This window comes from Sturnira hondurensis, unplaced genomic scaffold (assembly GCF_014824575.4).
Source record: "Sturnira hondurensis isolate 20B ecotype Veracruz unplaced genomic scaffold, ASM1482457v3 Scaffold0008640, whole genome shotgun sequence".
NCBI classification, from domain to species: Eukaryota; Metazoa; Chordata; class Mammalia; order Chiroptera; family Phyllostomidae; genus Sturnira; species Sturnira hondurensis.
This window is the reverse complement of record NW_028081271.1, coordinates 11,017,793-11,031,369: the sequence shown is the minus strand read 5'-3', so window position 1 is coordinate 11,031,369 and position 13,577 is coordinate 11,017,793. Positions and strand designations below refer to the sequence as shown.

Below are 13,577 nucleotides of genomic sequence, written 5' to 3'. Positions count from 1 at the left end.
TCTTGTTTAGATCTTTATGTTGTTTCATGTAAGTAGAAGATGTACTTCTTTGGAAACACAACTTTCTCCTCATTTCTAATTATTTTATGGCACATGCCAGAAGATTTTTATGAAAATTAAATGCTTATACATGATACTATAAGAGTGGGAAACTGTCATTCATTATACATTAAAAAATACACAGAATATCCAGCAAGGGGAAACCCTAATGTAAGCCACGGACTTTGGATGATAAGGATGCGTCAACGCAGGTTCATCCCCTGTAACAGCTCTGCTGGGAGACCTTGATGCTGTCGGAGGCTGCGCACAATTGGGGTGGAGAGTGTATAAAAGCTCCGTACTTGCTGTGAACCGAAAGCTGCTCCAAAAATAAAGTCTGTTTAAAAGCCTAAAAATTTTTAAGAAGTTTCATGCCTCTTGTTTTAATTGTATTTCTTAAGTGAAGGGAGTGCTATGAATCTTTCCTGGACTTGTGACACTTGAGCAACAATTGTCAACCAGTTTTGAGTCTCAGGCATCTAGAGGTCATACAATGGCTATGCTCTTCCTTTAAACTTCTAACTCACTTAAAAAAGGGTTGTATATTGCAAGAGATGGCGCAGTAACTCCAGCCAACAGTCAAATGACTGCCAAATCCGGGAATGAGGCATCCTAAACCAGACAGCGACAAGATGACTAGTCAGCTGAATGCAGATCCACGAGGAAGTCCTGCCAACATTGGAGATGATGGAAATGCGCAGTCAATCCACAGATACCTAAATTAATTGAATGGTTATTGTTTGAAACCACTTGGATTTGTGTCTGTAGGACATTCTTGTGGCAATAAATCACTGATACATTGTACCTATTTAAAATGCCTACTAGTATATAAAAAGTTAAGCATGCCTATAATTTCTTTTTTGATACTTTATTCATTTGTAGCAAGAGGGAAAGGGAGGGATAAAGAGAGGGAGAAGAAAATTGATGTGTGACAGAGACATTGGCCAGTTGCCTCTCACACGCCCCCAACCAGGAGCCTGGCCCTCAACCTAGGCACGTACTGTGGCCAGGGATCAAACGGGAGACCTGTGGGTTTGGGGGTGATGCCCAGCCCACTGAGCCACACCAGCCAAAGCGGTCCTCTAATTTTGTTGTGATAATAAGAGTGCTCAGATGAGAGACCACTTTTTCTTTATACAAATGTCAGAAAAAGTTAAGAGAAGGTACCATTATTCTGTAGTTTTGTTAAAATTAATACGCTATAAATATGATTACGAATCAAAAATGTAAACATAGCAATCGAATATAAATTAATATTAACAGACATTAAACTACCACATTTCAAAGTTAAGTATAAAATATTCAATGTCATACCCTTATAAAAGTGTGAGAGCTCATATGTGAACTTGTTAAATTATTGCCAAATATTAGAATATTGCCCATGTGAAAAACTTGCAGCCAAATGCACTTGTGAATAACGTCAATAGTAGAATAATTTCTAAGTAGCTGGAGCACATTTGGTCTGCTGTTTCAGATAAACAAATATTCAAACTTTAACTTAGTCACTTTTCAGTTACATACAACAGAGCAAGGCTTTCAAAAAATATTTCATACATATGTCAACAAATTAAAAAATAAAAATATTTTAAAACATGTGAACTAACAAGTCTTTTCATAACTTATTTTTCAATGACTAATTTTCTTTCTTTTAAGATTTTATTTATTAAATTTTAGAGAAAGGGAGGGAGAAAAGGGGAGAGAAACACCAATGTGTGATTGCCTCTCATGTGCACCCCACTGGGGACCTGGCCTGTGTCCTGAGCGGGAATTGAATCAGCAACCCTTTGGTTTGCAGGCTGGTGCTCAATCCACTGAGTCATGCCAGCCAGGACCAACGGCTAACTTTCTTAATCATTTCTTTCTCCTGTGGAATATCTAGTATTCTAATGTAGTCCTTTTTGCATATTCTATATATAGTCTGTGATTTGCCCAATGCTACCATTTTTGTAGCTTATTTCAGTAAAATGAACTATCCCTTGGTGCTGGTCTGAACCTGGATAAAAAATGACTAAATTTTTCTTTATAAAGTCAAAGGAAGAAAATGTACTGCTGGGCTAGGACTAAGCATGAAAGATTTCATCTGAGAGGGACAATTTGTCAGAAAATTATGAGGAGGTGCAGACAGAGAGTTATAATGGAAGCAGTCTTGCAACATTAACTATATCATTCTCTCCCGTAAACTCTTCAATAAATCCACACTCGGCACAGCAAGGGCAGGGCGGGCCCGCGCTTCTCCAGCAGGCAGACTCCTGCTGCAGGAACTCACTGCGGGGTGGCCGGTGCACCACCGGAGGTGGGTCCTGCCTGAGTGTGGGGTGCGCACCGTGCGTGAGTCACACGCTGAGGAATTCACCGGGAAAAGGGACGTGGCAGCCCAGTAAAGTGGAGGAAAGCTCCGATCCTAAATCACTTTCAGTTTGGTTTGTTATCACGGCGAAATAGGAACTCCTTAGCAAAATGTAGTTTAACCAGGGCAGTAAATAGATGGGGATGGTAAGGGTCAAAGAGCCTTTCTGAAAACCACTGTCTGTTTTACAAAGGTTTTATAACGAGTGTCATTGCTCCACCCAGAAATTAAAGTTCAATGTCTACTCTTCCAAACTCGAAAGTGTAGTCATGCCTGGGACGTGGAGAAGAATTTTCACTAGTCCGATTCCTCACTGACTGTGAGAGATGGGATACAGCCCCCGCCACATTAATCATAGGTGCGGGGATGGAGGTAACTTTGGTCCAACAGATTCAAAACCTAAGTAAAAGGCAGTGATACCACAGGTAGATATTTAAGGGTGGTGTTTGAATGTACGGAGCTCTATAGAAGAGCAAGTCACTTATGAAAAGTATTGAACTTATTTTAAATTAATTTTACCAACATCACTGCAATAACAAGTGGTAGAAAAAGCGTGAGTTTTAAAACCGTACAGGCCCTTGCCTCCAGCTCTGTTCACCAGGGTGCCCTAAGGAGGCACATTTAACTTCCCTGAGCCTCCCTGTCCTGTCTTTAGCTGCCAAAGGGGATCGTGTTTACTCTGAATGGTTGTTGTGAAAGTCTAGAGGGTCAGGTCATTAAGGAACATAATCTTGCCAAATATAAACTACACGCTAAATAAAAATGGGAGCCCAAGCACTGTAAACTGCAATCTTATAGCTAAAGAGTTAGAGCCAAAGGGTTATAATTTAGGATATTATAAACATAATTCAGATGCGTAATAATTTAAAACCAGAATATTCAAGAATATTTAGGATCGAAAGTGGAAATCCCACTCTATCATTCAGTCGTTTTTTTAAAGTACTACCTTTTTCAAAATGGTTTAAAGAAGAGGTTAGCACTTTCTGGAAAATGAGCTCTCTTGTTCAAACAGGCCGGTATGTTCACTTCCAGGGAAGACAGGTTATGAAAATAAACTGCTTCGGGTCGTGAAAATGATGATGATTTTGACAGCCGAACTGCTCTTCTTAGAAGTTTTAGGTAACCTATTTTGTATCTCAGCATCAAATTAGAATTTCAAAGGAAATCTTCTTGACCCCATCATCACCCCAAGGAAACAATGCATTTGCTATGATAAAATAACTTTAATCGTGAACAGCTAATAATGAATGGAAATCATATTTGTCATTACACACAGCTGGCACCCATTGAGTGCTTACTGTGAGGTCCAAATTGAAGCACTTTTATAACTGTTTAGTCACTTAATAGTCCTAATATCTCTAGGGGTCAATCTTTGACCCTGTTACAGATGAAGAAACTGGATGGAGTCCAAGAGGTTACGTACCTCACACAAGGTCATGTTGCAAAGCAGCCATCACTGAGCCAGAATGTGCATCTGGCTACCTAGCCCCGGTGCTCACGCTTTTAAACTTCATCCATATCATTAGGATGAACATGATCAGACATGCCCTCATCTACTTACAGTTTATTTCTTAATACACACATATTAAGATCCTTTGTGCCTAGGACTATTTTATGCTCAACTTTGTATGATTTGAGTTAATTCACACGATGTCTAAAACAACCGTGAAGCTGGAACATCTGTGAAGTTGGAACACTGGGAAATAAGTAAGAGTAATAACAGCAACTCTTATAGAGCTATTAAGATATGCCAGATAGTTCTAAACTTTTTCACTCTCTTAATTATTTTTGATTTCTACAACAATCTAATAAAGAATAACATTTCACTCATTCTATAGAGTAGTAAAGAGCTGCAATGTAAATAGCTTGCCTTAAGTAACATGGAGCTAATGAACAGTAAAACCAGGATTTGGACCCAATAGTCCACGGCTGGATGGGTCATGAGAGTGGGTTTCGGCAGGACCAGCAATCCAAGGAAACCTTGACACTGACAAGAATCTTGTATGGGAAAAGTCCTCAGTGGCAGGTAGTGGAGACTCAAGCTTTTTCCTTGGTAATACAATATTTATGAATATAAAATGAATTCATTTTATGTTTGTAAATTGTTGTATTCACAAAATACAGCCTGATATGTTTGTGGTGTGGGGGGAAGTGAAATACTTATTAGAAACAGCATGAGGTTCAGAGCTTTTTAAAGAGTGTGTCAGTTCATGTTTTACAACAATAATATAAGAAATGCAACTTTAAAATGCTCATCCCTTATTATGAATACAATTCCTCTCTATTTCTAGTTTCTGCTGTTCCTGATCCCTTTCATCTTTCTTTCAGTAAATGGGGAATGAATTGAAATTAGTGGGGGCTTAGTTTGTTGCGTGGGTGTCTTTTATTTCATTCTTTAAAAGTAAACTCAGAAGATCACAAATATGTCAAACAAGATCCATTGACCAAGTTGGGCCAACAGACTTCTGTAGGAAATCTTCATCTTGCATTGATTTGACTAGTTCAATGAAGAGGCACATGGGGAAGTTGTGTGTGATTGTGGTGGACAGGCTGACGCTCTGCAGTAGGGGGCGCCCTTGCCAGGGAGGCTGCGAATCAGGAAACCGTTATTTTCCCTCACTCCTGAAGGCCAGATTGATTTTTCTAGGGGGACTGTGAGAAGTGGTGGCACAGAGGATCTGGGATTTGATGGTTATTTGCAAGTAACTGGCAGCCTATGGCACCTCTTAATTAGCAACTGATCTTGCCTAAAGGAAGGTGAAGCAGGTAAAGAATGTTTTTACATAAAATCCAAGGTGTGTGTGTGTGTGTGTGAAAAAGAAAAAGAAAAACAGATTTGATTGTACTTATTCCTGAAGGAGTCAGTCAGAGTTAGTAGCTAGAACTTGAAAGGACTGCACTTTTTCACTGAAAACCTATTGTACCTCAGTGCTCTGGGATTTGGGAGAAAGAGTTCTATGCTTGTCTTCCTATTAGGGGAAGCCTGTCACCCTGCTAAACATTGTGAAAGGACTTGAGGGTTGTCACGCCGTTAACAGGGTAAGGTAAGATTTCAGCTAAAAACAAATGCCCATGACATAAAAATGGAAACCAATTGGAATCTGAACCAGTTTTACAGAGAAAAGAGGTGGAAATTTTAAGATATTAAATTTGACGCTCCCTCTACCAAAAGCCAGTCTCGATCACCTAAAATGATAAAGTTGACAAAAAATAACATAACATTTATTATGTGCTTGGACAAGACACCAAGATAAGTGAGACAACACCACCAGCTTCTTCTCCTTTAGGAGCCCCCACGACCAATGAGACTAGAGGAAAGTTGGTGGAGGGAAAATGTATATTTTTAGATGAACCGTAGTCATATACTTAATATTTACTATGATAAATCCTATCATTGAGACACAATCTATGAATAAAGATAAGATACAGGGCACCTAAACAAACAATCAGTAAGTAAAGAAGATCTTCCTGAGATAGCTGGCCATGAGATTTGTTGCTCACCAGGCAGAAGCTATTTTAGCTGGTGATTCTGTGTTAAGAGTTAGAGAGAGAAAAAGAAACCCTTACAAGTTGCTGGTGGTAGTAAAAATTGATTCAGTCACTTAGGGGAATAATTGATATTGAAAGTCGATATTCCTAGACATACACTTTAGACTTTAGAATCCAGAGAAACTATTGTGTATGTGCACTACGATGATCAATATACAAGAATGTTCATTGAGGCACTGTTTGTGAGAGCGATTTAAGCAACAACAAGAACAACAGAGTGGAAACACATCCAAAGGAGAATTGATAGATCAATAAATCAGTCATGTTCATTAGATGAATTTACAGCAGTAAATAAATTGCAGCTGCACACACTACCAGGAATACATGTCACAAACATAATGTTGAACCCCAAACAGTAACATTTACATAAATGAAACTAAACAGAAGCATGAGAAACAGCCAGGGCTGTGGCTTTCTCGACGGAGGTGGTACCATTGGGAAACTTTATTTTCTCATCTGCGTGATGATGTCACAGGTGCACAGTTTGGTGTTTATTATCATTATTATTATTTACACCTTCAATATATAGCATATGCATGCTACTTTATAGGATGATAAAGCCACTGAAGTGTTAATAATGGTGCCTGTCCGTACTCCTGGTACGGCTAATTAAGGTTGGGCCTGTCTCCTTGGAATGTGTTAGATCTTAAATGCAGGGATTGCCAGGGATTATTAAACTTAACATTCAGAACAAAAACTGCATTTTCAATGTAGAATTTAATAAAAGCCACTGCAGAGACCACAGAAGCACCTGTCCTCTGTCTCTGAAATACAGTGGTGGGGCAGGTGTCAAAACCCTGGTCCTGTGGAGTTTATGTTCTATATGTGGGTAGAGTAGGGCTCGGGGGCCAGGCAAGAAACAAGATTCTATAAAGAGAAGCTATTTTGTGATGGCTAAGGAGAGGAGAAAAAGTTATTAAAGTTCATAAAATATGGCTGTTTGATATTAAAGCTGCATATATATGCCTGGCTATATCCTTCGATTCTGGGTAAGAAATAAAATGCATTTGGGATGAAGACACAGCTTTGGTAAATATGTGAAGTGGCTGGATACACAGAAACGGACAAGTTCATTCTAATATACCAGTCCTAGTAGAGAGTCAAACGAAGAAAACTGTGCACTTAACAGATGTTGGATGGACGCACTAACCAATGACAGCATGTTGCAAACCTAGTTTAGATAACACAGGTAGACTGATACGGCTAAGGATAATATATCAGTGGGTTAATAATAAAAGATAAAAAGAAGAAATACTCACAAGAGTGAGATGAGAATTTGTGATCCTTCACTTATCAAAGTATTAAAGAAAACTCAGGATTTCATACTCAGAAAGTGTTTATTCCATATTCCCTCCAAATTAACTTTTAAAAAGTATAACTTAAAGAAGTTAGAAAGCAGACACAGAAAATAATGCACATGCTCTCACCTTTAGAAAGGTACACTAAAAGTAAAAAGGTATGATAAAAAATATCAGTGACTCTACAGACAACAGCTATAAACACAAAAATGCCTTAAAGGTGTGGGCAGTATTGTAGACACATAATTGCAATTAGGTAATATATTTGAAATGAAGAAAAGCAAGTAGCAAGTAAAGAAACCAAAGTGACTGCATAAGAATCTCTCTTATATATTTTGATTTTTAGGCATAAAATAAACGTATGGATCGTTAATGTATATATGTGTATGTGCATATATATGTATTGTTGTATTTATCTGTGTGTCCATTATGACGTGTTATGGTCTCCATGAATTACTTAATTAATTTATGTCAGATTGAAAGAATGTAACTGGGATCCCATGATTAAGAGTTATATACAGGGAGACTACAACACAACATCAAGATATTGAACAAGAATAAAACTACCCAGGGACCTAATAAGATGGTTTGCATGTCATTACAGGAGTGTGTAAGCAGGTGCTGAATGACCAAATGGAGAAAATGTTGTTGAGTGACTTCCAGCAATACGTGGAAGGTTCTGGGATTGCTTTTCAGCCAACATTCATTCTACGGATCAAACAAGTCTCGAAGAAATTTTTTCCAATTTGTTGAAATAAGTGTTTCAATTATTGCCCACATCTGGGTATTCCTGACTACTCAGTCACAACATTCACGAATTTCCTCTCCCTCTTTGCTTAATAACGGCACTTTAGTTTCCATTCTTTCTTCTGATGGCCAGCTAACATTTCTAATCAAATTAAGATGTCCTTGAATGCCACTGACCTTTACTTGGTACTCTTGTGATTAAAATAAATACTTTAATATTATATTAATTTTCAAGTTTCAAGTATAGAACTTACCTACTTAGAAAGGGCACTTGGGACGAGAAAAGAATATTGTCTCACAGAATGCCTCCCTTTGATAGCTCTGCTGGACTCGTCCATTCATGTGGAGCCACAAAGATATTCCAACCCATCATATAACAACAGCAACAACAACACAACAATACAACAGCAACAACAGCAACAGTAACAGCAGCAAAATCATGTACTTGAGTCATACGGATCGAGAGAGAAAGGGCTTTCAAAATCTCTCCCTTCAATGTATTCCTATACCCATCAATTCTCATAGCCAGGGAATTATTGTTTGTGTCTAAAGTCTCTTGTTTCCTTTGCCTGAGGAGATTTATCAGAAAAAAAATATTGCTATGAAGTCCAAGATTTTACTACCTATGTTTTTATTTGGGATTTTTATGGGATTGAGTCTAACATTTAAGTCTTTGATCCATTTTGGAATTTATTCTTGTGTGTGGTGTAAGAAGGTGGTCTAGTTTCATTTTTCTGCCTGTACTTGTCCATTTTCCTAACACCATTTGTTGAATAAACTATTTTTAGCCCATTGTATGTGCTTACTTCCTCTGACAAATATTGATTGAATATTAAGGCATGGATTTATTTCACTGCCTTATGACCCAGTGATTCCACTTCTGGGAATTTAACCAAAGAAACCTGAAACACTAATTTGAAAAAATATAAGCACCCTAATATTCATTGCGATGTTATTTACAATTGCCAAAATTTGGAAACAGCTCAAGTGTCCACCAGTAGATGAGTGGATAAAACAACTACGGGACATTTACACACTGGAATACTACTTGGCCATAAAAAAGAAAAACATTTTACCCTTTGCGACAGCATGGGCGGACCTGGAGAACATTATGCTAAGCATAGTACGCCAGTCAGAAGAAGATAAATATCACATAATTTCACTCATATATGGAATCTAATGAATAAACTGAACTAGCAAGCAAAATAGAGACAGACTCGTAGAGAGCAGGCTGACAGCTCGGGGAGAGTCGTTAGAGGTTGGAAGGGTCAAGCAAACAAGAAAAAGGACACATGGACACGGAGAACAGAGTGGGGACAGTGAGGAAAGGGAGGTGGGGGGAGGCAGAAGAAGGTAAAGGGGGTAAATGGTGATGGGAAAAATACAATCAAAAAGGAAACTAGGGAAACATTTTAAAAATAATACTCTTTCACCCCGTTCGTATAAGTCATTTCCTTTTTCTTGATTCTCTGCAGATGAATATCTCAATAGCAGAGTGATTTTACTTTCCACAAGGTGAGAATCAAAATAAAAGCACAATAAGCCTACAGATCATGCATAATACTGATCATAATGATGGACTCCACAAAGTAGCATAGAACAGGTTGGCAGCTACCTTTGCTGTGTTGAAAACACAATATTTTAATAACAATAACATGCCCACTTTGCTCAAATAAAAGATGTTAACAGCCACATATTTTTATGCATTGGATGGCAACAGTTAAAATAAAAATGATATACATTTTGTGCAGATCCATAATAATCTCCAAACAATTTACAGATCATTTACTAGTTCTTACTGTATTATTGCAAGTAGTTGCGGTAGTCACTCTAGAGATGGATACAATCGTAATGGACCAGGGAGAACATAAAACTGATTTTTTTTACTGTTCCAATGTGAGAGGATTACAAATTATTTCACACTTTTCAAGTATATACAACTTAATCTGATGTGTAATATTGAGAATTGCTCAATTCTGCAACGATGGAAGTAATTTTGAATTTCTTTGAATAATTATGAATTACTGCATTGTATAGAGAATATATTACCTTACAAAAATGACCTCAATGCAATAACTACAATTTCATCTTTTCTTTCATTTCAGCTGCATGCAAATAGATTACGTGGCTGAAGGAAGGTTGGTCTTGTATTTTGATTATGAAACAGTAAAACTGTAATTTCAAAATAAGTAAGATATGCTCCAAATTTAATATATATATATATATATATATATATATATATATATCCTATGGAAACAAACTCTTTTTCATTATCACCAGGAATAAGATGACATTTGCTATTTTGCCAGCTGAGGTTCAAATTAGATAGCTCCATATGCGACAGAAACCCTGAGGCCTGCGTGGATCCTGAGGACAAAGGTGATTGTTTCAATTATTTTCCTTGAATGGCTTATCTAGCCTTGAACTCAGCATGGGGCAAGATATTGGGAGCCTGATGCATGCAGCCATGTAATTATGCACTTAAGTCTATTTTCCTAATTAATTTAAATATGCATGAGACGCTTTCACGGCTTGAATCCGAAAATTCCCGTGGCCTGGTCACTGGATAGAACCAAGGCTCCCTAATGTGAGAGCTGATCACATCTTTCACAAACTTTTGAAAGATGTCTTTTGGTAAGGCAAATTGAAGCCTCAAAATTTCAAAACTTGGAAAAAATTCTGCTCTTTCTTTCTTTTTAACATTTTTTTTTAAATTAAGAAAACGAGGTTGAAAAACTGCTGTCAGCAACTGCAAGTTTGAAGGATGGCCATGGCAGCATAAAAGAGTCCACAGGGTTATACACTGTGCCCCAACTAATGGGATAAATAAATCATTAACGAGGCCTGGACACCAGGAGGAGAAGGGAGGAGCAGAGCTCAGAGGATCAAAAAGGCTTAAGGGTACAATTGGTGACATTTGTGCCAAAGTATTTCCAAGTGTGTGCAGAGGGAAGAACAGGGGGCGGGACTGACAGAGCCAACTCTTGAGACAAAGGAAGGGTTCAGATGTAGCACTAGAGGGTCTCATGAAGCAACAACTGGCCTAGTTGCCTCAATTCCACCTCTTGTCACCTGCAGGCTCACAGGCCTGGATCAATGACCCTGAATGTGGATCCATGTCTAGGATGCAGGTAATTTCTCAAATCCTAGAACATATTGATTCCCACCCATGCTTTCTCTGTCTTTCATTTCTCTTTTGATGAATGTCTTTCGAAAATCTGCACTGTACTGGATAAAACGGAGCCCTTGCTCAGCTTTGCAGTTCTCTCTGAGCACAGGCTGCTTTACCGCGATCTATACAGACATGGTTTTTCCTCTCTGGAAAGTCAGGCCCCCTGCCCTCGCAGGCTCCTCTGCCTGCAACCCGGTGCTCTCCACTGTGGACAGATGGAGGCGGACTCACTTTTCCTACTGAGGCTGTGTTTGAAGTTGGAGGTAGATGTCAGTCAAGTAAAAAACAAACAAACAAACAAACAAGCAAACAAAACTACTCTTCCTAAATCAATACACAGCAGAGGTGTTTTTTTTTTTTTTTTTCTTATGGCTCATCTAAATGGCCCACTACACACTTGCCCCTGAGGGTGCAGAGATTCAAAGAGTAACAGTGGGTTTGGGCAGCAAGTGAGAGGTCCCTGCCTGGATGTGAAGGTATCTGACTCTAAGTAAAAGCCACAAAGTGTAAAGGCAGAGTTGAGAAATTTAAGGATTTAAACAAGAAATACATAATGAGCTAAGCTAGACTTCGCTGAAGCAGCTAATTTTTCCAGGTAAGCCAGGCTACTAGGTTTATTGTACACGTTCCAAATTCATCAGTAAGTTATAAATTTGTCTGACTATTGTTAATTTTCATAAGAACTTGATACAATTTCTGTTTTTTTTCTTCTACTTATCACATGTATGCTTCAAACGAATGAGCTTACCACCTGACAACAATTACACACGTTGGTTCACGCAGCCCAGACCACACTCCGAGGGTTGGATTTGAACATGTACTGTGCTCCCCAGAAAGCAGGTACAGGGAGGCAAATGCTCTATCCTCAGTATTTCAAAGGGACTTTTGGTTTCTGATATTCCTGTATTGTGAAATATCATCTCATTTTACTGGGAAATGTCCGACTCATTTCTTAGGTTCCCAGATAGAACAAGCAGCAGTTCCTGTGTATTGGTTAAAAGTTTTCTGGATTTCTGATGAATCAACACGCTGTGCTGTCTAGATTATCTTGATTATCTGGATTTCCCACACTTAAAGTGGCGGGTAGTAATATTATATCAGAAGTGTTTCATGAATACAATATAGAATACACTCTGAAAACAATGTGTGAAAGCCTTTGGAATTTCAAGACACATCAAATGTATAACTTTAGATGAATAGCTTTCAACTAAAAAAATAAAATAAAATAAAGTTGTATTGTCTTTGAACCAAAAGCAATAGATGTGAAGTGAGTTCATGGTGGTACTTACCACAGTGAAATTCATAACTTTCAATATCCATATGGTCATAGCTAAGTTAACGATCATGGTAACCAACAGCAGAAGGACAAAGAAGTATAAGCACCTCTTTCGCCATCCATAAATCCCCACTGGGTACAGCTGTGCATTCTCCGCCCGTGGCAGGCTATTCTGCTGTGTTGCTAGTATATACTGTTCTCGTGTCATCTGCAAAGCAAAGGGAAAGAAAGGGAAAAGCATTCAAAATTAAAGTCTATATATTTTTAATCAAGAGATACAACATACCTAAGCATAATGGGTATTCGGTGCTCAGATAATTATTGCTATGTAATTAAAATTTGTAAACTCATCTAATTAAAAGTAGTTCAAATGTTAAAAATTCCCTCAACATATTATTATTAGTGTTGTTTTTAACTAGTTGCTATATCTGTCAGATATGTTATTTTTAGTCAGGTTTGCCTAACCCTAACAGTAGCCATTCCTCTCAGGAGTCTGTCTGGTTTTGTTTTTTTTTTTTTTTGAAAAGCAAGAGATTCAGTAAACATATCAAATGCCTGTAACAATTTTGAAGAGCAAATCGTATAAGAAAAGGCCAAGCGAAAAGGATGTCAAGAAAACATGAAAAAATTGTTATTTAATGAAAGCTATTTTTATTACCTGCCCTAAAAGGTGAATTTAACATTATTACCTTACATACCATCTTCATCACAAAATACTTTAGAGGATGTAAGCTGCAAAGAGTTTTCTTAAAAAAATCTTTATTTCTTACATCTCACGGATTGTTTTTCAGGATCACAAAAGCTTTCAGTAGGTGTTACAGCGCAGGGCTGGCACCGCCAAAGAAGGATAACAGCATCTAACTCTAGAATGGGGGTGTCAAATTCATTTTCACTGGGGGCCACATCATCCTCACGGTTGCCTCTAAAGGGCTGAATGTAATTTCAACTCCTTAACAGTTAAGGAGTAGTTACATTATACAGTCCTAAAATCACATTTGGCCCTTTGAAGGCAACCGCGAGGCTGATGTGCCCCCGGTGAAAATGAATTTGACACCCCTGTTCTAGAAGACTAAGCAAACAATCCTAAATTGGAAACTTTTAAAACCTTTTCCTGAAATGTTAAAATTTGATCCCTTTTCAAGTATTGAG

General features: G+C 38.0%; 1 protein-coding gene across 2 annotated transcripts in view; it reads right to left on the bottom strand.

Moving 5' to 3' along the window:
- Nucleotides 1-12,636, bottom strand: part of SGCZ (sarcoglycan zeta) — a 208,239-nt gene extending 195,603 nt beyond the window's left edge. For both annotated transcript variants that reach the window (XM_037055070.1, XM_037055071.1), the window contains exon 1: nucleotides 12,442-12,636. In XM_037055070.1, coding sequence (XP_036910965.1) covers nucleotides 12,442-12,636 — 195 coding nt within the window. The remainder of the gene's footprint in view (nucleotides 1-12,441) is intronic.
- Nucleotides 12,637-13,577: the final 941 nt, after the last annotated feature.